The following is a 26508-nucleotide window of genomic DNA, read 5'->3' on the forward strand; positions in this document are numbered from 1 at the left end:
CAGACTTGATGAATTTGTTTTCTTTTGTATACTTCCTGTTGAATCTTGCAGGATTGCCCACTACCCATTCTGTAAATGAACCAGAATGGGCTAGATTATGCTATAGTCACAGATAACCTGTAGCCTGAGGACTTGAGTTTGTATCTCTAGTACCCATGTAGAAAGCCAGAAGTCATGGTACACACACATCTGTCATCCTAGTGCTGGGGAGGTGGAGACAGGCTCATCCCTAGAGCTAGCCTAGCCCATCAGTGAGAGACCCTGTCAGTGAGTGATAAAGGTGGATGCCTGACCTTGGTCTGGCTTCTGCACACATAAGCACACAGGTGCACATCTGTCTGCATGTACACATGCACACACCCACAGGAATAAGCATGTTGCCTCCCCATGCATGAAGGCCTGAACAGCACAGTGGTCTGAGGACAGGTGAGTGGGTTGCTATCCCTAGGCTTTTCGTTGAGAACTCAGCCTGAAACTGAGGGAACAATTCAGATTAAACTTTATAGGGACAAGCATAAATCCTGTGCTGAGGAGACGGAGTGGTGCCAGGAAAGCCAATACAGTCCTGAAAAGCGTCAGTGTGTGTTTCTGTATTAGTTGGGGGGATTTGTCTGAATACCCCATTCTCATGACACCAGTTGAATTGCCTTTTGTAGAATATTCTGGGCACTAGTATTGTAGTCATGAGTCAAATTGTCATGACTCTTGTGTTTATAGAACTTAATGTCTTCACTTCAAGAGAGATGAGTTTTCTTTAGGTGAGTGTGTTGAACCAGAAGCCAGTTTGCCAGGAATTGAAAGGGGTTCAGTCAGGTAGCTAATATCACCCCACTGGAGCCAGACAGATACTACAGCCCGTACATCCTGGCCTGACATTTACCAATGTGACTCAGGGCAAACTTCCTCAGAGCCTGGCTGCTTCAGCGTTGTATCCGTGGGCCGGGGCTGATAGTGTGTGTAAAGCCATGAGAAATTAGCCAGACTGGCTGAGTCAGAACAACCTGGCATGGAGCAAACACTGACAGTAGGCAATAATTAGTTTGCAAACAAAATTATATTTTCTGCAAAGCCAAAGGATGCAAGAGAGATTAAAGGCACAAGAAGCCTGGGAATTCAAAGGCCAAATTCTTCTCATTTATTGTTGGTGCTGAAGATTGTTAGTAGTTAGAGCTTCAGCCCGACGGTGCTCACTGGAGAGTCTCCTGTCAGTTTTTGCTTCTTAGACTGGCAAGATATGAACCCTGCTTGGAAAAGCCATGAGGTAGTTTAATTTCTTCCTGGACCCTTATAAAGAAAATAGCTTTTGCAAATAATAAGATAGTAGCCATTTATACCCATTTCTCCCCTTTGGTTTCATTTTAGTGGCAGCTGAAATATCCTAAACTGGTTCTCCGGGAAGCCGGCAGTATATCCGAGGAGCTGCATAAAGAGGTCCCCGAGGCCTTCCTCACACTGCATAAGCATGGCTGCATGTTTCGGGACGTGGTTAGGATCCAAGGCAAAGATGTGCTCACCCCAGTGTCTCGCATCCTCATTGGGGACCCAGGCTGCACCTACAAGTACCTGAACACCAGACTCTTCACGGTGCCCTGGCCAGTGAAGGGCTGCACCATCAATTACACAGAGGCTGAGATCGCCGCCGCATGTCAGACCTTCCTCAAGCTCAATGACTACCTGCAGGGTGAGACCGTCCAGGCCCTGGAAGAACTGGCCATCAAAGAGAAGGCTAACGAAGATGCTGTGCCGCTGTGCATGGCAGAGTTCCCCAGGGTTGGCATGGGGTCGTCCTGTGATGATGAAGTGGACATTAAGAGCAGAGCAGCCTACAACGTGACTCTGCTAAACTTCATGGATCCTCAGAAAATGCCATACCTCAAAGAGGAGCCTTATTTTGGCATGGGGAAGATGGCGGTGAGCTGGCATCACGACGAGAACCTGGTGGACAGGTCAGCGGTGGCCGTGTACAGCTACAGCTGTGAAGGTACAGTCTGCTCTGATGGCAGTGTGACCAGAGTCACACGGGTGTTTGTGTGTTGGTGTGTCCTTTCCCCCTCCATCCTGGCTCACCAGTCTGCAGAGCATCCCTCTTCCCCATCTAAATGCACTCTGGCTCATTGTTGCCCTGTGTGCAGAATATTTCTGCATGTAAGCACTACTGTCATTTTGTCTTCCCATCGCCCAGGAGAGCAGCCGTCGGATCCACACAGCCAATTGCTGTTCTTTAATGCTCGGGGTCGGCTGTTCAGTCACCACAATTAGTTCGCTGAGGAAGAGCTAGGAAAACAGGAACCTGTCAAGTTTCCCCCGGTTCTCACAGGTGTACATTCTTGCCTTGCCAAAATGCTTTATTATGCCTGACATCACCATCTCAGTGGTTGGGATCTGTCAGGTATGGACCTGTTCTTGGCTTCCAATCTTTTTTTATAAGACCCTCCTTGACAGAAGCAGTTAAGTGGCTTCTGTAGGCAGACATTCCAGCTTTCGTGCCTTTTCTAAGGTCCCGAGGCCTTGGAGCAGAGAGCTGTAGATTGCCAACTTGGAGACCTAACTATCTTTTCCTGCTGTTCTGTTTCTGTTTATCTAGGGTCCCCAAGAGTTTCTCAGAACAGGATTGTGAAAGGTACAGAGTGTGTGGAGCCCAGCAGGACCACTGACTCCTTTATTACCTGATGATTAAACAAAGGAGTGCGGGAAGCCCTTGTAAAGCTAGGGTACTGAGTCTTCTGAGAGGGCGAACTAGAACTTTTAAGGTCTTTGTTTCCGGACAATCCCAGTTTCTTTATTGATTTTTGTTGTTTCTTGTCTTTTGTTTGCTGAAATGGCTATTTTGGAAAAGTGATTTAAGAGAAAAAAAAAATCCATCTTATGGTACTCTTAAATTTCTTCATTTTTCCAGTCTCAAAAATTTCCTCAGGATAACTAATATCTTTTCTAAATTTACCTTGGACTTTTAGTCCTAAACAGGGAACAAGAGTTGAGTGTTTGGAAATGTCTTCAGTTTCCCTGGCATCTCAAGTAGTGGTTGCAACCTAAAAATCCCTTGGAGTCCTAATTCAGTGCTGTCCCGGAGGGAGGAGCCGAAGTCCTCTGATCTCGAATACAGCCCTTTGGGGATGGAAGAAGTCCACAGGGAACAATGGAGTTGGTTAGCTGTTTCTGAGGAGGTGGCCATAGAACCTGCTGCCCTGTGTGTGACGGTACGGGTGGGGCGGCCCAGAGCTGTCTTTGTGCTCTGCCCTGCTGCCCTGTTCCCAGTTTAACCATTCTGTTGTACTTCCCTTTCATGGGGGATCAAGAAAGGTATTTAAAATTTTAACAAATAGAGTCTATAAAGCATCTATGATTGGGAGTAGTTAAATCTGGTAAAGAGTAAAAAATGCAGATTGTGTATACATAGAATTGTTGCGCTAGTGAAATGGATCAGCGAGTAAAGGCACTTGTTGCTAAGCCCGACTCCTAGAGTTTAGTCCCTAGGACCCACGTGGTGAAAAGGAAAGAAATGACTCTGCAAATTGCCCTCTGACCCCTCATATATAGGCTGAGGTGCTTGCGCGCTCGCGCACGCGCACACACAGAATAAATAATAAAATCTTAATAAGAACTTTACAGAAATATTTCTACCTGTAGTGACTAGCTGGAAGAGAGGCTTGCGGGATTCCAGTATGTAAGAGCAGAGCAGTGGGATTCCTTTGTTCTCCTAATCTCCAAGATGGCCAGACTTTATCAAATAATCGTGACAGCGCTTGGGGGTTCTTCTCTGAGCACCTGCTGTGGCCAGACACTTGAAGGACTTGACATGTTTTAGCCAGTTTCATCTTGTTCACAGTGCCCAGTGACTAAAGTAGAAGCGAAGTACTGTCACGCTCCATGGAAGGCTGTTTTGATCAATGGCCACACTATAGGATGTTAGCTCTATGAACTTGTAATGGGTCTGAAAATTTTCTATTATCTAGTGACTCTGTAATATCACAGCACAGTGAGTTACTCACTAATACATGTGGACAGGCCTATGGTGCCGTCTGCCTTGCAAGAATAACATAGCCAGCTCCGTCCATATCCCTGGGTAATGATCATAAATGACAGCATGGGTCATGTATTTACTAGGTTTGTTTATTTATTTCTGTTTTGGTGTGTCTTCTATTTATTAAAAAGACAGTTACGGCCAAACTCTATGCTATGGTAGGTGGGAGTTGCTTTATTGACCACATATTATGTCGGCTTTTGAGTGCATGAAAAAGAGGAGTGAAATGTTTGGCCGCACCATCTGTGCTTGGTTTTCACTCAGTGCTTTTCCTACAGGGATAAAATTCCCAAGGACCTACTTCTGAGAATGCACCTCATTGTTAAGAGAGGTATAACTGTCCTTGTACTGTCCGTATTTAACAGATGAGAAAACTGGGCCCTTGTTGGCAGCTAGTGGGAGCAGGGCTAGAGACCGTTAGCCTCACAGGGTAGATTCCTACGCTGTGTGACTTTTGCATGTGCATTTCCCATCTGAGCAGTCAGCTGCTTCGGGAATGTGGGTTTTTAAGATGCTGTACTGTCCAGTTTCTAGAGTGGTGAAGTGAACTTTCTGCTAGCCCTCCTTATGGTGCTTCTTCTCTCCCTTCATCTGTGCTGCTCCGCCATGCACACACACTCTGGGCACTGGAGTGGGCTGAATGAGGATAGTCCGTGAACTGGAGCCCTTCTCTACCATCTCTGTGTCCGTGGAAGTCAAGTGGTGTGCAAACCACATGCCCTGAAATGCCTCAGTGATTCTATTTCTTCCAAATGACAGATGATGTGTGTGGCTCCAACCTCTTTATATCTCTGAGAGAACTGTGGTAAGGGTGAGAAATAAAGCAAAGCAAGACCAGGCCACAGCCCACAACCCCAGAGAACCTAGACAGCAAAGAGGACCCTAAGAGAGACATACGTGGATCTACATAGGAAGGTGAAAGAGACAAGATCTCCTGAGTAAATTGGGAGTGTGGGGGTCACAGGAGAGGGTAGAAGGAGGGAGGAAAGGAAGGGAGGGACACAGAGAAAAATGTATAGCTTAATAAAAACAATAAAAAAGAGAGAGCCTTGGGTTCAAGTCCTGCTTAGAGGTCAGTGGGCTAGAGTGGTTATAGCATGTGGAAATATCGAAGCCAGACTGTTTCCCATGCCCTTTAAAGAGTTCAGTACTAAAGATGTGGGACTTTGCTTTATAAAGAGTCTGAACAGCATGGGGCCCCAAGGACATGTCCCGCCCATCTCTCCTTGTCCTGACAGACTGGCTGAAGTTGTGTGCTCTTGAGATTGTGATTGTGGCATGCTGGATGAGACTCTTGGAATCTCTTGGTCCTGGTCTCCACGTAGAGGCAGGAAGTACTCCACAGGGCTACACTTACTTAGTCGGAGAGTGTGGCTGAGCCATGGAGTGCTTCCCAAGGTGCACTGGGAGCTCAGATCAGAAGTGATTATTTTCTGCTGAACTCAAATGAGCTGCAGCTTACGGTCTTTGGGGACTCGCTCTCACTACCAGGGACTCTTCTGCAGATTTATAATGAGCTGATCATTGCTTTTTCGTCTATTTTCATGAGTAGAAGCCATTGAGAAGCAATTTGTATAGGATACATGCAATTATATTCTAAATTTATTGGACTTCATATGCATTTCTAGCTAATAGATATCTCTAGAAGGAAGATTGAAACAGTACAATTTTTAATCAGGAATGGCTTCAGGGAACCATATGTAAATAGGCAAAGTATTTGATTTTCGTATATTCCAGGCTTGGTGGCAATTGCTTGTTACTCCTAGTTATAAAAAAATGAATTTTAGCAGGGAAAGCTTTAAAACTCATAGTTAATATTGTCTAACACCTTGTTCTATGATTGGAACACCTTTGAAGACGCCACTCAGACTCAATGTTTGGTTACCATTTTGTGCATACAAAGCCTGTGTGCGTGGGTGCCTGTGTGTGCACATGTGTGTGGGTGGGGGGGTGCACAGAGTGTACAGATGTGTGCCGCCTGCACACGTACATGTGGAGAGTAGAACGGGACTGGGAGTTCTCTTCCACCACTTTTCCCTCCTGCTGCTGTCAGACAGGCTCTGGGGTTACACAGTGGCATGCTCAGTAGGGGATTGAACTCAGGTCCTAATGTTTGTAGAGCAAGCCATCTGCTCACCCCTTGTTACCACTTTTGGTCTCTCTCTCTCTCTCTCTCTCTCTCTCTCTCTCTCTCTCCCCCCCCCCCTCTGGTCTGAAAGGTGTGATTCCCTGTCACATTGTCTTTATAGGAAAATTGATCCATAAATTTTTAACTAGTGACCAGTGTGAAGAATTCTCTTGATTAGCTTCTGGATCTCTGCGGAAGAGCTAGGGAGCTAATCCATGTGTGTGTCCAGTGTGTGATAGTCTAGAAAGTAAAGTCTCTACAGTAACTTCCTTAGGACTTCAGGGCTCCCATTCAGGGCTCTGATCTGGGGAAAGAGGAATCATTTTTAAGGGTGGAGTTTGTTCAGTGGATTCTCACAGCCTTGCTGTGAAGCAGGCAGCCCTATACCCCCTAGCTTATCATTAACGTGTTGAAAACTGGCTGGCAATTGCAGGGAGGGGTTGGGAAGTGTTGGGAAGTTTCAAAGGGTTGTATATTTGTTGATCTCCTCTCCCAGGATCTCTGTTTAAGGTGTCAGGACTGATTTGACTCTTGTTTGCTTGTTTGTATTTTGACGTCTTTGTAAACATTTATTTGGTTCTTTAAATGTTGGCTGTCCCCTGACCTTCTCTTTTACCATCTAGAAAATTATCATGTGTTCACCCAGAATACATCTCCTGTTTGCCAAGCAACCATCTAGTAGTTCAGCATTCAACAGTGAGAAAGACAGAAATCCCTGCCTCTGCTGCGGCCGTGGAAGGCAATGGGCAGGCCTTTGCCTGCTACCATATAAAAGTATTGGGCTTGAACCTTGAGTGAGATGGGATTAGAAGGGAAGCGACACTGAGAACAAGAGAGCGGAAAGAGGCTGCCATAGGAACCCCGATGATGGGACATATTAGAACAGGCAGAATGCGCAGGAAGTGTCTGGATAGGGCCCAAATGAGAGCCGCAGGACATCGGTGCCCACAGTGGAGACGACCAGCAGAGGAGTCCCTGGTCAAGAGAAGGCCAAGGCACCAAGGGTGGAAAGATCTCTGTCCCAGAAGCTTTGGTCAGGATAAATGCCATGTAGCCGTCTCCTTATGTGCTCTAATGCCCTTGTGAAGCCATCACTTCAATATAGCAAACTGTCCTCACCCCCGGAGTGGCTCTGTGTCCTTGATGAGTCCTTGCTACTGTCTTTGGGGATCCATAGATCTGCTTTCTAAAATTTACACAAGTGAAATTATGTATATGCTCTTTTAATTTTGGAGGGGGGGTCTGAGGTTTATCCATTTTTTTTTGTGTGTAGTAGTTCATTCTCATTTTGTTGTGTGATAGTTATTTTACTCTTTTGGCTCCTTGACTCTTTTGGGGCCTGCTACCCAGCTCCCAAGTAAACCACACGCATAGACTTATTCTTAGTTGTGAATGTCTGGCCTTAGTTTGGCTTGTTTCTAGCCAGCTTTTCTTAACTTATATTATCCCAACTACCTTTTGCCTCTGGACTTCTTCTTTTCTTACTTCTGTATATCTTACATTCCTTCTTACTCTGTCACTGGCTTGGTGGCTGGGTGGCTGGCCCCTGACATCCTCTTCCTCTTGTTCTCTTGCTGCCCTTTCTCTTTCATGGTTCTCCTATTTATCCTTTCTGCCCGCCAGCCCCACCTTGCTCCTCCCTCACTATTGGCTGTTCAGCTCTTTATTAGACCATCAGGTGTTTTAGACAAGCAATGAATCACAGCTTCACAGAGTTAAACAAATGTAGCATAAACAAAAGTTACACACCTTAAAATAATATTCCCCAACATTATTTTACTACCTTCTCTGTTATGGTACAATTGTATGCATGCTAAGTTGTTACATAATTATTTTAAGCATACCATTCAGTCAGGGGCATTAAACTTGTCCATCTTATTGGGGTCACCACTGCCCATCTCCAGGATGTTTTCATCCTTCCATACTAGCTCCCTGGTCTCTCTTTCCTCATCCCCTAGTAACCACTGTTCTGTTGTCTGTCTTTTTGGGCTTTGATAGAGTGCCTCCATTATTAATTTCTATGGGCTGTTCAACTGTGTCAGACAACCACAAAGAGGAATGTTTGCTGAGACTGACTTGAGAGACCACAGACCTGTGCCTAGTCCCCAAGAGCTGCATCACTTCCTCATTCTCAAGCCCCTCATCCATCTCTAGAGAAAGTCCCAGCTAGATTTTTCCCCTGCAGACCCCTCCATTCTCTTGGGAGGGAGAAGATACCTACCCCTTGCTGTGTGTGCTGATGAACACAGTCTCATTTGTTGAGGTCAGACTCTGGTCTCTTCCCTGCCTTTTGTCTGCTTACTCTGCACCCCGAAATCTAACAGACTGAACTACTCTAGGTATCTTGTGTAAGTGAAATCATACATTTGTCCTTTCATGTCTGACTTACTTTATTGAACACACTGACTGACTGACTGTTAGAGTATGATTCAGAATTCCATTTCTCCTTATGCCTGAGTGCTATTCAACTTCAGTGTGTATGTGTGTGTGTGTGTGTGTATGTGGTGTGTGTGCGTGGTGTGTGTGTGTGTGTGTGTGTGTGTGTGTGTGTGTGTGGTGTGTGTGTTCAGAGGACATCTTTCAGGAGTCAGTTCTCTCCTTTCATCCTAGGGCTCCTGTGGTTGAACTCAGGTTGTCAGTCTTTATGATAAATGAAACTTCTCCATGGTCCAGGATGTAAAGTTTTGACTTTGAAGGTTTGCTTGTTTGTTTGTTTATTTATTTATTTATTTGGTTTTTCAAGATAGGGTTTCTCTGTAGCTTTGGAGCCTGTCCTGGAACTAGCTCTTGTAGACCAGGCTGGTCTTGAACTCACAGAGATCCGCCTGCCTCTGCCTCCCGAGTGCTGGGATTAAAGGCATGCGCCACCACCGCCCGGCGACTTTGAAGGTTTTAAGATTATTTTTTATTCTACCGTGAATTGTCTATTTATGTTGGGTAGAAAGTAATTTTTTTGTTGTAATAGGAAGCGGCGGCGGGGCTGCATCCCCAACACCCCGGCCGCTTGGCTAGCTCATGCCCGAAATAACAACACACAAACTGTATTCATTTAAGAACTGCTTGGCCCATGAACTCTAGCCCTTACAGGCTAATTCTCGCACCTGGACTAGCCCATTTCTAATATTGTGTGTAAGCACCCCAAGGTGCGCTTACCGGGAAGATTCTAGCCTCCGTCCATGATGTCTCTGCTCCAGAGAGCAGAGTTGTCTGGTCTGTCCGGGAGCAGAGCAGAGTCTGACCTCACTTCCTCTTCCGCCCAGAATTCTATTCTGTTTACTCCTCCCATCTATGTTCTAAGCTGAGGCCAAGCAGTTGGTTTATTATAACTTAACCAATGAAATCAATAGATTGATATGACACTCCCACATCATTTTTCCATAGTGTTATTAGAATATAGCACCAATATCTTTTTATTTTCTATTCATATGGATAACTCTGGCTTTTTCACTCATTTATTTCACCTTTTTGCTGGTACCACAGTGATTTTTTAAGCTATCATATTTCTGTTTTATTCATCTTTCAACCCAGAAGCATGTGTCCTTTAATTGTGAACATTTTCTTGAATACTTTGCTAGTCATTTATTTCTTTCTCTCCAGTTTTCTCTTTTCTAGAATCCATATGACAGTTGTTGAGGCTTTGGTTTGCTCACTTTCAAAAGTTTTGAGTAATTTATTCATCTACTCCCTGAGACTTTAACTTCCAACTTACCACTTTAGAAAAAAGATTGTCATAGATGTCAGAAATACACAGCTTGATGAGTTGCTCTTAAGTCAAAATATACCGGTCCGTCTGCCTATCACACACATGCACCCCAGCAATGCTTCCTTTCTCTGGTAAGCACTTCCTGACTTGAAAAGTCTAGATGAGTTCTCTGCATGTTTGAAATGAATCAGCCCTTAGAGGCATAGTCTGTGCCTTGACCTTCTTTGATAGTAAAACTACTATCATAGGCTTCCTCAACTGCTTACCGTGCAAAGTAGTACTAAGGCCGGGAGCTCCAGCACCTGCGCTGTGATCAACCCTTCCCTTCCTGGCTCTTCTGGAGTGCGTGGTTTCTCATCACCGCTCCCCCCCTCCCCCATGTCCTTTGTGTGCCTTTGAACCTAGATAAATCTTTGTGTATTGGATGGACAGCTGATGCCTTTGGTTTGCCCAGCTCATCTGGTTCTAGTCTTCTGTGTTACAACAACAGTCTCTTCGAAGAATTCTTAGTCTCTCTGTGCCGCTAAGGTGGTCCAGGGTTTGGAGACTGTATTGTTGGCTGTTGCCTTCCTTTGTTTCCTGTTTTACTTAAGTAACATAATTTTGAAGCTTTAGCCAAGGGCTTCCAAAGCAGTTTTTCTCTATTTTCCCCATGCTCCCCGCAAGTCCATGAAATGCAGTCTAATGAGGTTTTTCCTATGTATGTGAATATTTTTGTCTTAAACTTTTTCTCCCCAAATACTTAATCTGAAAGTTGACAAAACTAGGCATCATGTTGAAGGGTTTCAGATTTTTCTGTATTTTACCTGAAATTCCAGAAAACATATACTTAATTTTATAATTTATCTCTGCCAAGGGACTTTATTTGTCCTGAATTATTTGTTTGAAGTAAAGGAGAACCTCTTATCTGTTGTGAACTGGGACTGATTAGGCTCCCCCCATCCAGACTTTTCAGAATCCTTCATTTCTTCAGCTCACCCTTTCTTTGCTCACTGGCTGAGAAAGGACTCACAGAAGGCTATTTCGGGTTGTAAAACTTGTGGCTTGGCTATCATATTTCTCACCTCTTCTCTTAGAGTATGGTCCTTCTGTGACATTGCCTGAAGCTCTGCTGTGCATATTTTTTCTATTTGCTGTTCCTCTGAGATGCTGTCTGGAAAATGAACACCGGGTCTACACACAGAGGCTTGACCATGGGTGTCATTCTGAAAAACAGAGCCAACTGTTGAGGAAGGCATCAGTGTCTTTCAGTGCTTCCATGGAAGATTCCAGGGGATGCTGCACCAAACCCTCTGTGACTTTACCCACACTTATAGCTCCAGCTCTTAGCAGTCCATGTTGTTCATGTGACACATTCAGTCCAGAATTGAGTGTGTGCTTACCCAGCCGAACCATTTTCCTCCTTGGGTTTGTGTGGAGGCAGGGGATGGGGGTTGGGGCAGAGTCGTCCCAACTCTCCTGTCACATCCCAGACCCCTGCTGTGTCATAGGTCAGGACTAGTTGTCATTAGTCTCCATCCACCAGCTGCCATCTTTAACTTATAGTTTCTTTTGCCTTATGACCTATGGCATTGGGCTGATGGTACCTCTCTATGGTAGAACACTTGCCTAGCATACACAAGGCCAGGTTCAGTTTCAACGACTTCTCCTCTCTCCTAAACAGCCTGACTTGAACTAGACAGGACATCTAGGTTGATTGAGTTCAAGACAGTTGTCAAAGATATCACACAGGTAGAAGTATGAAATCTTAGAATTTGACTGAAGAGCTAAGAAATAGGCCTTATTTCAGTTTGTAATAATGATGGCTGTAGACTTGCATATAAAGGAAATTTCTGGCATACAGTATTAATGTGTATGTTAATTATGAAAGCTTTGTGATGTATTTTGGTTAGTAGTTTAATCTCCGCCATCACACTCATGGTTCTGCTTCCATCACACTCATGGTTCTGGCTTTGTTTCCTGTATAACAGTATTGTTGCATATAGCTTTAACATGTAAACAAAATGTTTGTTGTCATTTATATTAAATGGAGTCATTTTTATCCAAAACTACTTAGGGTGAAAACAAAAACAAAACAAAAAAGCAAAACCAAATCAAACTGGTGAATTATCTGGAACTTTTATGGATACTTGAACCTTGACCTTTACATTTCTATTCTTCTGAATTTTGTTGTCTTTTTACGTTTTTAACATTGTGGTTTACAGGAGCTTGGCATGTATCAAACAAACAGAGACTCTTAAAATCCTTCCAACTTCACTGAGGTTTAAAGGCGAGTAGGAACCCATTGCCCCTGCTTATTTCAAATGGCATGGAGCAGGAGTAATCAGTGGCAGTTGCTATGGACAATTACGAGTTGGTTTCCCTGCAATTGTGAGCAACACTACACATAAGCAATAAAATTTATCACACTTCCAGCTTCTTTCTTCCCTCCATAGCCCAAGGGAGAGCAACCCTCCACCAAACATCACCTCAGTGAGTTCATTTCAAGGGTGCTGGGTTATGTTTTTGAGGGGCATCAGGAAGCCCCGATTGCTCTTGCTGTCTCTGGTTGTGGTTCCAGGTCTTGTTACAGATCCAGAAGAGTGCCAGGACAAAAATCAAAGGGGAAGGCAGGCGATCTACAGGCTAACCGAACTGGGTTACATCCCAGGGCGTGTACACTCGGTGGGGCACACAGCCCCTAAATGTCGCACACATGCATGCTAATGGCTGCTTGCCGTGTCTGTTACCAGTAAGGCCACCTGGACAAAGCATCTTGCAACCTTGGGGTAGCAAATATGTGAGCACGTGCCTTCTCACATCATTATTCTTCTGCCAGAGAGCTGGGGATCAACGGATCGAGCTTTAATCACTTTATGTTGGATGTTGTTAGTTACATTCTCCCATCAGGTGTGAGCCGTATGATGTCGTTATGGTTTTGTTTAGGCTCGACTTGATCAGTATGTACCACTGACATCTCTGCCAAATCACCAACATGAGCAATTCATGTTTTCTGTAAACGGTCAAATCCTAGCTATTCTGGGGTTGGTATGTCTTGTGGTCTTAGTGTTCCCCGGCCGTCTTGCTGTGAGGTGTGGAAACAGCCATGGATGTTGTAAGGACTGAGCGTGAGTGGGTTCTAGTTAAACTGTCGTTAGGAAGCAGGTCATGAGGCCGATTTGCAGTCAGGCTCACTGTGTCCTGGCTATAAAGCACGGATCACAGACTTCGCTCTAGGGTCCAGAAAGGCATTACGAATGAGTGAAATACAGTGGCTGCCTGGGAGCTCTAGATAGCAGAGAAGTCATGCCTTGTTTAAGAGGGCTGGCTATGTTTTACCTATAGCCACGTGTAATTGACTTCGGGATGGATGCCCTTATAATTCAAGAATAGTTGAAATTTGGATTTTGATACAAAGGTTTTGTTTTTTTTTTAAGTCTTATGTGGGAGGGGTGCTATTTCACCTACTTGTATGCATGTGCTTGCCTGGTGTGCCCAGATCAGGGGAGGCGGTCAAATCCCTAGAACTGCGGTTACAGACAGTGTGAGCTGCCCTGTGGGTACTAGGAATCAAGCCCCTTTGGCAGAGCAGCTCTTGATCCCTGAGCCATCTCTCCAGCCCTTAACTGAGAGTCTAAATCTGTTGCTAACTGATTTAGACTTGTGAAGGCAGTGGAGTGCGGGTGAAGCTGAGCGCCTGCCTTTCGGTTCTTTCGGGTTCACTAGCTCCCCTTTTTCAAATTCCAGTGTTTTCAAGTGTAGCTATGCATTATGCATAAAAAGAAGTGTCTGCAGGACATTTGATAGCAGTGGCCCGTGCTGGTTCTGCCAGCAGCTCTCCCGTTGCCTGTGGTGACCATTTCCTATAGATCCTCCAGGAAGGTTCAAAAAAACCACAACTAAAAAGTGGCCATGCCCCTGATAGTAAAGCTCTTTTTCTTTTAAGTCACTGCCCCTGTTTCAAAAAAGATGTTTAAAAATGGTTTTTGGATTAACTAGGAAATGGCTTTGAACTTACTACATGATGGTATTTTTAAAGAAATGAATTAAAAATCCTTGTTAACTAAAAGGTACCCACAAAAATGTACTGCATCTGGGCATGCTGGTACCTGTCTGTGAGGGCCCTTTACTAGCATTCTTCTTTGCAGAGACCAAAACTTGACTTTTTGACCTGTTCTTTTTCATTATACTTAGTACCAAGAAATGTGAATGAAGTCATGAAGGCAGTTCCTTTCCCTCTGTCCCTCTCTACTTCTTTCTCTTTCCCTTCCTTTCTCTGCTTTGAACTCATGCATAGTTTCTCTGCAAGATGTTCAGAATGTAGGGAGTCGGTATGGGCATGCACTGCCTGGGACCTGGGCAGTTTGGCAGTGGTAGGTGGTGTGCACATGACGGAACTGGTGACGGGCACTTCTCTGTCCATCTCTGGGGCACCAACTTAGCATCATTTTGTCTTCAGTAATCGCTCCAGGGTCCCTGCCAGTCTAAACACTAACTTTCAAGTCCCATTTTTCTGCAGGAATTCTGTTTTGGACTTTAGAGTCCTTGAAGCTTCTCTCAACATCTTTAGTGTCTAGTCTACTTAGCAGTAATGTTATACTCTACTTTCGTTATTTAAAATTCATTTTTAAAACTTGTGTTAGTTATGTGTGTGTGAGTTTACCTGTGTGAGTTCATGTGCATCACATATGTTGCATGCAGGAGCCTGTGGAGGCCAGAAGATGGCATTGTATCCCTGGCACTGTTGTAATGGGCAGTTGTGAGCCAGTATGTGGGTGCTGGGAACCTAACCTGGGTTCTCTAAAAGAGCAGCAAACTCTCCTGTTCTCTGAGCCATCTCTCCAGTTCCTTTTGTTCTTTTAAAAATAAACAAGCATAAACAGATGTTTGAGGGTTTTTTTTTCCTTTTAAATTGATATTTTCTTTCCCTGCCACCTAACACAGGACTGAGTGGTGGGAACTGAAAGCAACTCAGTGCAAGTGCCCATCATTGGCCTCTGTCCCCAGTCACCAGAGCTCTGAAGTCAAAACTCAGACCTTGCCCTTGAGGCCCAGAGTACAGGCCAGCGGTTTAAAGTGTAATGGCTTGAAATTTGAAATGCTGTCTTACCAATTACCAGTGCCAATCACTAACACTCCAGTAGAAGGAATCCTCTACCAAGACTGGGTTCATTATTTCAGTCAGAGATACTGCAAGTGCCTGACACCATTCTAATGGTTTTTAGCAAGTGCTCAATGAATATTTCCTAAGTGAACTTGAAAAGTTTATGTGTAGGGTCATCCCCAGCAAGACTTAGTAAACAAGGGAAAAAGTGTGTACTTTTGGCTTCTTTCTGTGTCTCTTCCACTCCATTGATTGTTTTTCCAGAAGTGCCACTGCCTCTTTGTACAAATTCTATCCAGTTCATTTACTCTTGATAATATATGATGTCGTTCTGTGTTCCTTCCTATTCAGTCATGTATGGTCACATGACATTATATTGTTTGGACATGTTCTGATTCTTCCAGGGGTAACCTGCTAGTGGATACTGAAGTTATTTCTGGTCTTTAAATTTTAAAGTTGGAGCTGTAGCCAACAGCTACAGTGCCTGCTCAGTCGCCACTGTCACCCTTGCCGAGTAAGAACAGTAGTGTGCATGCCTAAAAGTAGAATTCTCCAAGCACTCAGTTTTAGCATGTATTGCCAGATTGTCCTACACAGAGAGTATGGGTGAGCCAAGTTGCCACACCCTTACCAACACTGAATTTTTTTTAAAGTGAAGACAGAAGCCTGGTAGCACTCGCCTTTAATCCCAGCACTCTGGAGGCAGAGGCAGGCGGATCTCTGAGTTCAAGGCCAGCCTGGTCTACAGAGTGAGTTCCAGGACAGCCAAGACTGCACAGGGAAACCCTGCCTCCAAACAAAACAGAATGAGGAAATAGCAGTCTCTCTGACTTGGCAGGTGTAAACAGTTCTGCTAAGTCTACTTTGCATTCCTTTATGTGACTGGTTGAGAATCTTCCACTGCTCTCTCTGAGCTTTTCTTTGTGTGTGCCAGGGGTGGCTTTCATCCCCCGTCTTGTTCCTCTTTATCTTTATTCTCTGTAACGTTGCCCATTGATCCAGCTGGTGATGTATAGGGAAGACAAGTATCCCTGGGCTCTTCTGGTTTCTTTATACCTCCCTTTCTCATTATCTGTAGTTTGAAATTTCTGGAGTTTTGCCTGTCTTTGGTGAACTTTTGTTTGAAACTATTAAGTAAAAAGTTAGAAATAACCAATTAGTGACTTTGACAGTGCGTGCATCCCTTGAGAAGCCTGAAGAAACCGGCCATCTGTTCTGTCAGGCCCAGGATGAGACACTGAGTCACTCCAGTGTCTCCAGGCCTGCATACTAATGCTGTCAGTGGTCTGGTAACTTGTAGTTATCAGATCCGCTGTGGCTATATTGCAGGTGATGATGTTCAGATAAATGTTATTATTCTTGACAATAGCCCCAAATCTTAAGTATGTAATGCTGATGATCTGTAGATGTCAAAGACTAACCACAGAGTGTTTGTATTCAGTGAGAAGATAAAAGTCTGGTAGACTATTTGGGATAGAGTATAAGAAACAAGAGAGTAGAGGCTAGAGATGGCTCAATGGTTAAGAGCACTGGTTGCTCTTCCAGAGGACCTGGGTTCAATTTCCAGCACCCACATGGGAGCTTACAACTGTCTGTAACTCCTGTTCTAGGGAATCCAGTGCCCTCATGTAGACATTCCTGCAGGCAAAACACCTATGTACATAAAATAAAAATTAATAAAGTATCAAAAAAGAAATAGTATATTCAGATAGTTTTTGTTAGCCTATCTTTTTTTAATTGCTTTATTTTGTTATTATTATTAATTTCTTATTGTAACTGATTTATAAAGTAAACTTTATGGATTTATATATGTATGAAAAACATACTTTCTAGGCTCAACACTTGTGCTGGAATAGAAAGGGTTAATGATGCCACTCACCTAAATGTTAATTTTGTTTATTTTTATTACTTTATCTTCATTTTCATTACTTCAAATTTATAGGTGAATTAAGGGAAAGCTGACATTTTAATTATGTTTTATTGCACTGTGTGTTTCAGTGTGTGCTTTAGGAGGTTGGAGTCGAACCTTGGGTGTCCTCCTTAGGAACATTGTTCACCTCCTTTGAGATAGGGTCTCTCGTTGACCTAGAACACCCCAGTTGGACTTACTGACTAGCACTGGAGTCACGGGACCACGAGTCTCCACATGCATCACCACACTGGGTGTTTTTATGTGAGTTCTGTGCTTGTAAAACAGGAGCTGAGGGCTGCTCTAAGTAGATACCATTGTGTTAGTGGTTCCCATCAGAATAGTGATAGATGTTTGTGTTGCTAAGCCTCCGTATTTCTTGCTTTTCTATATGCATAAAGAAAATGACCCAGGCAACTTATAAGAGAAAGCATTTAATTTCCCACAGTTCCAGAGGGTTAGAGTTCATGACCATCATGGTGGGGAGCATGGCAGCCAGTCGGCAGGCATAGCGCTGGAGCAGTAGCTGAGAGTTCACATCTGATCCACGGTCCACAAACATGAGGCAGAGAGAAAGAGAACGAGAGAGACCACCAGTGACACATCTCCAACAAGTTCACATCTCCTAATTCTTCTCAAACAGTTTCACCAACTGGGGACCAAACATCAAATACATGAGCCCATGGGGCCATTCTCTTTTAAACAACCGCAGCACCCCTCTCTAATTCTTAGAGTTGGGCACAGTTCTACTGTCGTCTTTGAGACTGAGGCAGGTCTGTATGATATCATGTTGAGAAAGTAACTGTTAGCCCATTATATTTAGGTTCCATGGAAGGATAATGTACTTAGTTGTTTAGTTTTTTTGTCACTTTAGTTTAGTTTTTGTGTCTCTAAAGTGATCTCTCTCTCATATGATGAATTTCAAATCTTAAGCTTTTGGATATTAGCTCTCTTTTGTAGAGCTACACTTATATTCCTAAAATAAATTTTTCCACGTCATAGAATGTTCTTTTAATGTGATGTTGGACCTAGATTCTATTTTCTTATATTAGATATTTGACACTGATTGTTTGATGTCAGGTTGGTTTCTGTACAAGCTTGTTTTCTTTTGTATTTTGATACACATTATTTTAATAGGATGAATCCAGAAATGTCTTTTTCTATGCTCTTAAGCAGTATGGAGGCTTACTAAAATGACCTACATGTTCCTTAAATATATTTAGTAAGGAGTTTTTTGAAACTCTGAGCCGGTTGCCCTGAGAGAGGATCCTTTCATAGTTCCCTCTCCATGTTGTATAATATTTTTTTAGCTTTCCCTTTCCTCTGGATTGTTGTGTACAATTAATATGTTCTTGAAATCCCCTTAATTGAACTTTTCTTATTATTTGCTTTGAACTGAACAAAATAATCTTTTATTTTCCTCTTAATCTCTGCTTATTTACTCATTATTATATTTAAGGGTTTCTTTGGTGGAAAAGGTAAATTCCTGCTAAGAATATTCTTAAATTTTTTTTTTAGAAATTATGACACGAAAGGATGTACTTTACCTAATATGCATATTTTATTAAGAGATCAGTAATTTCTAAGGTCATGTGCCTTTTCTGACCACTTCCCCTGTCTCCACAGGCTCTGAGGATGAAAGTGAGGACGAGTCCAGCTTCGAGGGCAGAGATCCCGACACTTGGCATGTTGCTTTCAAGATCTCGTGGGATATCGAGACGCCGGGCTTGGCAATACCTCTTCACCAGGGAGACTGCTATTTCATGCTGGGTAATGTCGGGAGACCCTGGCACTGCCATTCCTCTTGCCTGAGCTGAGAGTCATGGGGGCATGCATGTTTGGGGTCTGTCTTTTGAAATAAACTTTTTGAGTACCTTGTATTCATAGTGAAAGTTCTGAGAACATGTAAGTTATTAATTTATTCTTTTCATATATATATGTATATATATATTTGCTTGTTTGTTTGTTTTGTGTGTGTGAGTGAGTTTGTTTGCATGTATGCCTGTGCACTACATGCATATCAGTATCTATAGGCAAGAAGAGGTTGAATCCCCCTAAACCGGAATTACAGACAGCTGTGAGCCACCATAGGCGCTGGGAACTGAACCTAGGCCGTCTGCAAGAGCAACAAGCCAGTTTCCTCTCAGGCTCAGTCACAGGATCTTTCTCTCTGCTTGTGTTTTAGTTCTTTGGAAAGTATTATTTATGGGCTTACAGTAAATGAAGTTGTGGAGTTTGGGGTGCTTTGATTTTTGCTGCTTTGTTTTGGAATTTTTGGTGTTATTTATACTCAACTTGTTTTCCACTGCAAAATGTGCAAACATATGCTGCTTCTAACGGGCTAGGGGAATGGCTCACCATGCAAGCATGAAGACCTGGGCGTGATCACAGCACCCTAGTAAATCCAGTACTGGAGAGTAGACAGGAGGATCCCTGGGGCTTGCTGATCAGCCAGCTCAAGGCAGAGAGAGACTATGTCTGAAAAACAGACTGGAGGAAGAGTGCCAAGGTTGACCTCCTGCTTCCACATGTACACACACGCATGTACTGGCGTTCACAGGTGCACCTCCACAGAACATACGTATGTCTTCTGTTGTCCCCAGGTTTGTCTTATTCCTGTCTGCTTACAGAGATCTAATGGTCTGTTGGCTTTTTAGCTAGGAAGAACCAGGGCGCGAGATCCGTTTTTGGTTAGGATTATTTTCCTGTTAAATTTGGTATTTATGGGGTTTCTGCCTTGCAGGTATGGAATAAGGTTCTGGGGAGACACTCAGGAGCAGAAAACCTTGCTCCTTCCTTCTAGGACTCCATGGTTTGAATGGCACTTTAGTGTTCTCCAGACCAGTCTATTGCATGCCAGTGTCCAGGTCCTTGCCATCGTCCCTTGCTAACTCTGCATTTCATGGACTATTTCTCTCAAAAACTTACTTTTTTGCACTCATGAAATAAGCTTAATTTTGAAGGTGCTTTTATATCACCATTTTACATGGAAAACCAATATTACCTGACCTAACTACAAGTGCTTTGTAACTATGACTGTAGAGAAACTAAGAGACTATTAAGTACACACTACTTTTCTTTGTTGGAGATCAGAGAGTCTGAATTTTGTTCTTTGTTTAAATAAGAGACTAACAGTTTATATGAGCACTATGCAAATTAAGCACACAGTAAATGTATGCCAATAAAAATGCATAGCAATAAGAAGAAAAAAGGATTTCATTATTATTCCTAATATCAGACATTAGATGTTTATTATTTGATTAGCCTAATGGATGCTAAAATGATACCTCCTTAGTGAGATAAGAGTTATTTACATTAGAGAAGGTGAGGGTGGGGCAGACAGACAGACAAACAGACACACTAATAACATTAATTGAGGGAGTGTTAACTCTGCAGTAGGCCTGTTTGAGGCTTTTTCCTTGGAGTTTGCACTTGGATTGGAAGTACCCATGTGACTTAGTGCTGTATCCTTTTGCAGCTCAAGCTCACTGTTTGCTTCCCATTGGCATCTTGCTACCGGTATACAAATCTGTTGGCTTATGAAATCTCGGGACTCTACACAGCCTTCTGAGGGAGAGGGCAGAGGTGCAGACTTGTCTGTCACTCCATTCATATGTGCAGAACAGAGACCAGAGCAGGCACAGTCTTCACGAGTGTGCCTCCAAGTGTGATCTTGTCAGTGGGGTCCCAGGATGCTGAAACTCTGGATGTTGTCAGTGTTAAGGGCCTCTCCCCCTTCATTCCCGTTTGACTTCCTGATCCATGCTTTTACTCTGAGTCTCTATCCATATCACTTAGTGCCATTTGTATAAAAAGACTGTAACTTAAGTTTTTTGTGTCCTCTCTAAATTTGGATTTTCTTGGGATACTTTGTCGGTAATTTCTGGTAATAATTTGTATATGTGGAAGAGATAAGAGCCAGAATGGACCCATTTCAAATAGCTTCCTGTTTGTCTGTGTCTGAAACCAGTGGATTTGCATTGTAAAAGCTTTGCTGTCTTCTGTGCATTTAACAACATCCTCTCTATGATTCTCTCTGATTAAAAAGCAGAATATGGAGGTGGGAGAGATAACTCAGGGGTAAAGAATGTGTACCCTTTTGCAGAGAATGGTTCAATTCCTAGCGCCCCATGAGGCTGCTTACAACTGCCTGTATGTAACTCCAGGCTTCTGACACCCTCTTCTGGTCTCTGTTGGCACCTGCACTCACATGCTTATATCTGCACACAGACACACATGCATGCACAGAATTTAAAAAGGAAAAAGCAGCAGATGTTCATCCTAGAGAAAAGAAACTCTGTAGAGTACAAGAGGAAAGATTATAAAAACAAGTTTCGTATCTGACTGATTCCTGCCCAGTCTTTCCCCATACATGCATATCTGGAACGGTAGCAGTACTAATAGCAGCAATTTATTATGAATTAATGACAAGTGAAGCATTCTGTTATTTTGCTTGTAGGCCCGAGAGGCAAATGTTAGCTCTTCTTATAAAGAAGAAGTCTAGTTAGACTGGAGGACCCAGCCGTGGGTCTACCATACAACTATTAAGAGGTAGGCGTTAGAACCTGACATTTGGGTCTACACAGATTTCAGCCTTCCCACACAGGGCCCTTCTCTTCTCTGGGTAGCCTCCTCGTCCCTGTCGCACGCTCGTTCTTCCCCCTGCTCTGGGTTTGCACTCCGCTTCTCTCCATTAAGCGTCCTTTAAGGGAAGAAAGGATGACAGTATTCTGGGTTTCGTTTTTTTTCCATTCTAAAATTTTTTCTTTTTAATTTAATAACTTAATTAGTAATGAAAACATTTAATTAATTACATTATCAAAACATTTAATTGATTGCATTGTCCTTTTGATGTAGTCATTACAAAGAATGAATGTATATATTCAAACGTTCGCCGAGTCTCTAAGTGTTGTGTACTTGTAGGTGATCGACTCAGGAAATTTGTGCTGCTTTTAGAAGCTGATATTCAGGATATAAAAACCTAGTATTTTCTACCTTCCACCTTCAGACATAGGTGACATTGTTGGTTTCTACTATACTGATTTAGGCATAGCACGTGTAACCCCCCCCCAAAGTCTGCATTTAGAATGGATTTTAATGAAAATATTGTATTTGATTTTTAAAATGAATTTTCTTCCATCCGCTATTTAAAAAACTCATAATTTGAAAAAATAATAAAAACAACCATTGCATAATTTTGCCTTTTCATATTAGCTTTTAAAAACCCAAATAATAAGGAGCCCCATGGACGGCTCCGAGCCTTCTGATAACTGAGCCTGAACTTCTCAGCACTTACAGAAAGGAAACGGCTTAGCTCAATTTATAATAATGTATGGGTCTGCAGAGGAAGTGCAGCCTGAACCCCTCTGTCTCAAGTGAACACTCCAGGGGTGTCTGATGGGGAGCGTGTCGGGTGCCGCGGGTGTGAGCGAAAGCCCTGTTGGCAGTGCCTGAGGACACCCTTCACGGGGTTGTCACGGTTTTACTTTTAAATTGGAATCTTTGCCCTAATCTCAGAGTTAGACAAGACCAGATTTGCAAACAGATTTACAATTTTCACTAATTTTTCCTACCAGGACTTCAAAACACACTTAGAGGAGGAAAAAAAAAAAAGAACGAAAGAAAAACGAAAAAAAAAAACCATTCATTCTGGTGTTTCTCAGAGTCAAATGATTTACCTTGCCACAGCTGTTTTCCATAGACTGCTTGTAGCCAGGGAGTTAGGGACTTGGGAGTGTTTGGAGACAAACTGGGTTTGTGTTTTCGTGAAGCAGATTATACAGTTCAAGGGACAGCGACTAAATTCTGTTCATTAACCAGGAGCTGGGTGTGGAGGTGGGATGTTTGGGGACAAAGGTGAGTAAACATTGGGCAAACCTCTGCTGGTCCCCTTAACGTAGCGCTGTGATGTCTTGAATGTCACTGTTCATGGCCGATCCCTCTGGTCTCTTTACTTTGATTACTCCAGTCCAGCCGAGTCTCCCTTTGCATGTCTGTTGTTAGTACTCTAACCAGCTACCTCAGAGCCTTCGTCATTCCATTCAGAAACCGAATCCTTGGCTGAAGCAGAAAGAGACCGTAGAAGTTGAAATGCCTGGCTCTGCTGGGTTTTGCTTCCACTCACCGTGTGTAGAGGGAAGTAAGGCAAGACTGTCGGTAGGACTTCCTGCCAGCTGAGCAGGTTCAGGCTCGCTGCACTATTCATGGCCCCCACAGTGTCGGCACATCTTTGAGTCTTGACCCTCGCTGTAAAATAAGAACCTCCCTATCTATGCCTTCTTCCTCACTGCACTTTTTAGGAGTCAGGGGCGGTTTGGGGGGCCTGTGCCTTTCGGGCTACACTTAGGATGGGACTTAGTGTCGAGGCTGGGACCTGAGCCATGGCACACTGGAGAACCAATGAGGCAAGGCAGTGATGGAAGAGCGCTGAACGTGGGCGCTTGCTTCTCCTGCCTCAGGCCCTGGGTTCGCGGGCTTCGCAGCTCATTGCTTTACAAGAATATCTCCATAACCTCACAGAGTAAGTACAAGAGTGGTGAATCTCACCAGCCAGCTTTGGAGGGGACACAAGTTAGCATCTGGCCACTGCTGAATGGAACTCAGCTAGCCAGGATTACTTGGTTGGGGGCTACCCTCACTTACGGAACCTGGTCATTTTTTTTAGATTTATTTCCCCGTCTGTGAAATACTTGTGGCTTAGCGGCAGCAAGGCCGGAACGCTATGAGCATTTGATGTGGTGTAGCCTGAAGTGTGATGCCTGCTTCTGTTTTTCAAGGCAACATGGCACCTAGGTGGAGCTGTCGCCCTGTGGGCAGGAAGAACAGAGGTCACTAGGACTTAACATAGCCTGACTCGGGGCTCTCTTGGGACTTAACTTGGAGACTGTAGTATCTTTGTAAATCCTTCAGGTGTTTCTCAGCCCTGCCTAGATTTAGACATTTTATTCAAAGAAAAGGCTTCTGACCCCATTCCCTTCCTCCCCCAGCCTCTAAGTGACCAGCTGAAGTAAAAAGTACACGTAATTTATGGCTTAATCATAAATTCAAAATAATTATACTTTATTACCTCTCACGGGCCTTGAGATGTAGGTGCTATGTTCTGTTTTCTGCCGAGGCAAGGGAATAAGGGAAACAGTAATAAATTATAACTTGAGGCCGCAGCCCGCAAGCTTGAGGAGCTGCCATTTCAGTGGAAAGTGCCTGCGCAGCCAAGTGAGCGCCCGTCATGTCTGTTTTCACTCCGAAGGGTGGAAACATGACAGGATGGTTCCAGCTGCTTGTCTAAGACGGGCTTGTGGTGATGCACTTAACGCCTCAGGAACGGCAGACTGTGCCGTGGCGGATGGCCTGTGCGCCCGGGTGAGGATGTCTCCTGAAACTTTCATTCCAACACACCTGGCCAGAGACTGGCATTTTCACACTTAGGCTTTGTGACTGGCTTCCTGTCTCCTGCTATCTGGTAGAACAGGGAGAGAGCCCCGACATGAGGACAGAAATCCAGGCAGGCTCTTCCGTCTCCGAACTGATCGTGCGTCTCTGAACTGATCGTACCCGGGTTCACTTGCACATCGCCTCCGTTTTGAAGTTTACCTCATGTGCATGTGAAAGGTGTCGAGTGAGGGCCCGGTACCGTGCTGGACGCTTGGATGTGTTGTGTTTACTCCCTGTTACAGGATCAGCAGGGAATAGCTTTTACTCTGGTCACCCCCATCCAGAGGAAGACTGATGGGGACTGACTGCTGATGGGGTACACGGTTCCCGTTCTAAAAATGTGTGTGCGAGTGTGGGGTATGTGTGTGTATGTAGGGTTGTACATGTGTAATCAGGTACGCATGCATAGAAGCCAGAGGAGGACACTTGATGTTTCTCTGGAGTTAGGGTCTCTTCCTGAACCGGGTGGCCAGCAAGACCTCACCCTCCTCCCATTTCTACCCCTCCCCCAGTGCAGGGGTTCCTGGAATACATTGTCACAGCAGACTTTACACATTTCTGCACTCGGATTTGAACTCAAATCCTCATACTTAGTCATAATGTTCTTGTCCACTGAGCTATCTCGCCAGGCCCAAGACTCCTCTCGAAAGGAAAAATGCTCTCTAAACATAGTCTGTGATTGTCATACGGCGTACGGATGTGCTGAAGCACAGTCATTTGTAACTGTTAAGTGGGAGAGTTGTATGCCGTGTAAGCTCCATCTCAGTAAAGATTTTAAACAGAAATGAGCTTTAGAGACTTTTTTTTTCAAGGCAACCTGCCCAGTGAATTGTGTATTTAAATTCAAACCAACGTGTCTGAAGCCCAGGGTCTTCATGCTTTGTCTACGAATTATGTAGTCATGGGAGCTTGTGTTCCTCTTTCCTGGACTTCTGTAAAGATGATTGTGCTTAGATTCCCAAGAGCTGAGCGAGGGCTGATTTAGCTTTATCTTTTCTATAATACTTGACAGAGGGAGTTAGACATGGTAAGTGCTTAATAAGCAATTATTAAATACGTGGATGAGCGAAACAAAGCTGGGCTTTGTGCGTACTTCATGGAGTATGCCTTGGCTGTGGAGCAGAAACCCCTTGAAAGCCCCGCGCTGGGACAGATTTTGAATTTCTCCCCAAACAAATGTCCCTGTAACGAATCCCTGGAGATCTCTAGAGACAGATTTAGACTTTGGTGGAGCCTCTCTCTGTGCATAGTGACCCATCTTTTATCTCCATATGTTAGCTTCAGTACGTATGAGCTAGCATAGAATTGCACAACACAGTATGCTAATCAGTCTGTGCATTCTTTTCTGAATCTCAAGAAAACCCCAGGAGGTAAAAAGTGTTCTTCCCTTTCTGGCTCGGATCCTACGGCTCCCTCCCATTTCATGCAGGCAGAGCCATGCTGAGTCGGGATAGTCCTGGTCTTGCCTGGGGCAGGGAGAATCCCTACCCGGCTTTGGCTAGCAGCATTTTGTTTTTCACTTCAGAGGCTCCCCTGCTTCAGCTCCCAGATGCTGGGATTACAGGTGTGAGTTATTAGATAAAATGGACTTTTGTGTAATGTAGCTCCAGAAGCATGAGATGTGAAAAGAATTTCCCAGGTGTCCTATTTTGTTCCTAAAATATATAAACTACTAAATGTATAAATACAACCTGCTCAGTTCACATAATGTTATTTGTTTGTGTCTGATTTCAGGGTTGACTGTTTGGTATTGGATAAGCCATTGGCATCCTCTTTTCTGAAGAAAACTATTTCTCACTTCTCAGTATTCCTTCTTTGCCTGTAGTTCTTTGTCTAGGGTTGGAGCACCATGTGGTTTCCCTTCCCAAGTTGGCTTGTCTATTGTTGCCGTCCTTATCCTGCTCTTGTTTAGGCAGCCACGTTGATGAGATTTCATGTGTGTGGTTTCCCTGACATCTCTAGAAGAGTCAATCCCATAGCATACATCCTGGTCCTCTGGCTCATGCAATCTTTCTGTCCCCTCTTCTGAGATGTTCCCCGAGCCTTAGTTGCAGGAATTGTGCTGTAGATGGGTCAGTTGGGGCTGGGCTCCACACCATCGCCTGTTCTCTGCTTATTGATTGGTTGGTTTTCTGATAGTCTTCATCAGTTGCAGAGAGTATTTTCTTTGATGAGGGTTAAGAGTTACTCTTACCTATGGGTATAAATATTTAGAATATAGTTAGGAATTACG

General features: G+C 43.9%; 1 protein-coding gene across 1 annotated transcript in view; it reads left to right on the plus strand.

Moving 5' to 3' along the window:
* Positions 1–26508, plus strand: part of Fto (FTO alpha-ketoglutarate dependent dioxygenase) — a 332887-nt gene that overhangs the window by 91776 nt on the left and 214603 nt on the right. Inside the window, exons 3-4 of the mRNA XM_050143937.1 lie at positions 1363–1981; positions 18471–18614. Of these exons, the coding sequence (XP_049999894.1) occupies positions 1363–1981; positions 18471–18614 (763 nt within the window). The remainder of the gene's footprint in view (positions 1–1362; positions 1982–18470; positions 18615–26508) is intronic.

Source organism: Alexandromys fortis, unplaced genomic scaffold (assembly GCF_014885135.2).
Source record: "Alexandromys fortis isolate MF-2015 unplaced genomic scaffold, M_Fortis_MF-2015_v1.1 scaffold_1, whole genome shotgun sequence".
NCBI lineage: Eukaryota > Metazoa > Chordata > Mammalia > Rodentia > Cricetidae > Alexandromys > Alexandromys fortis.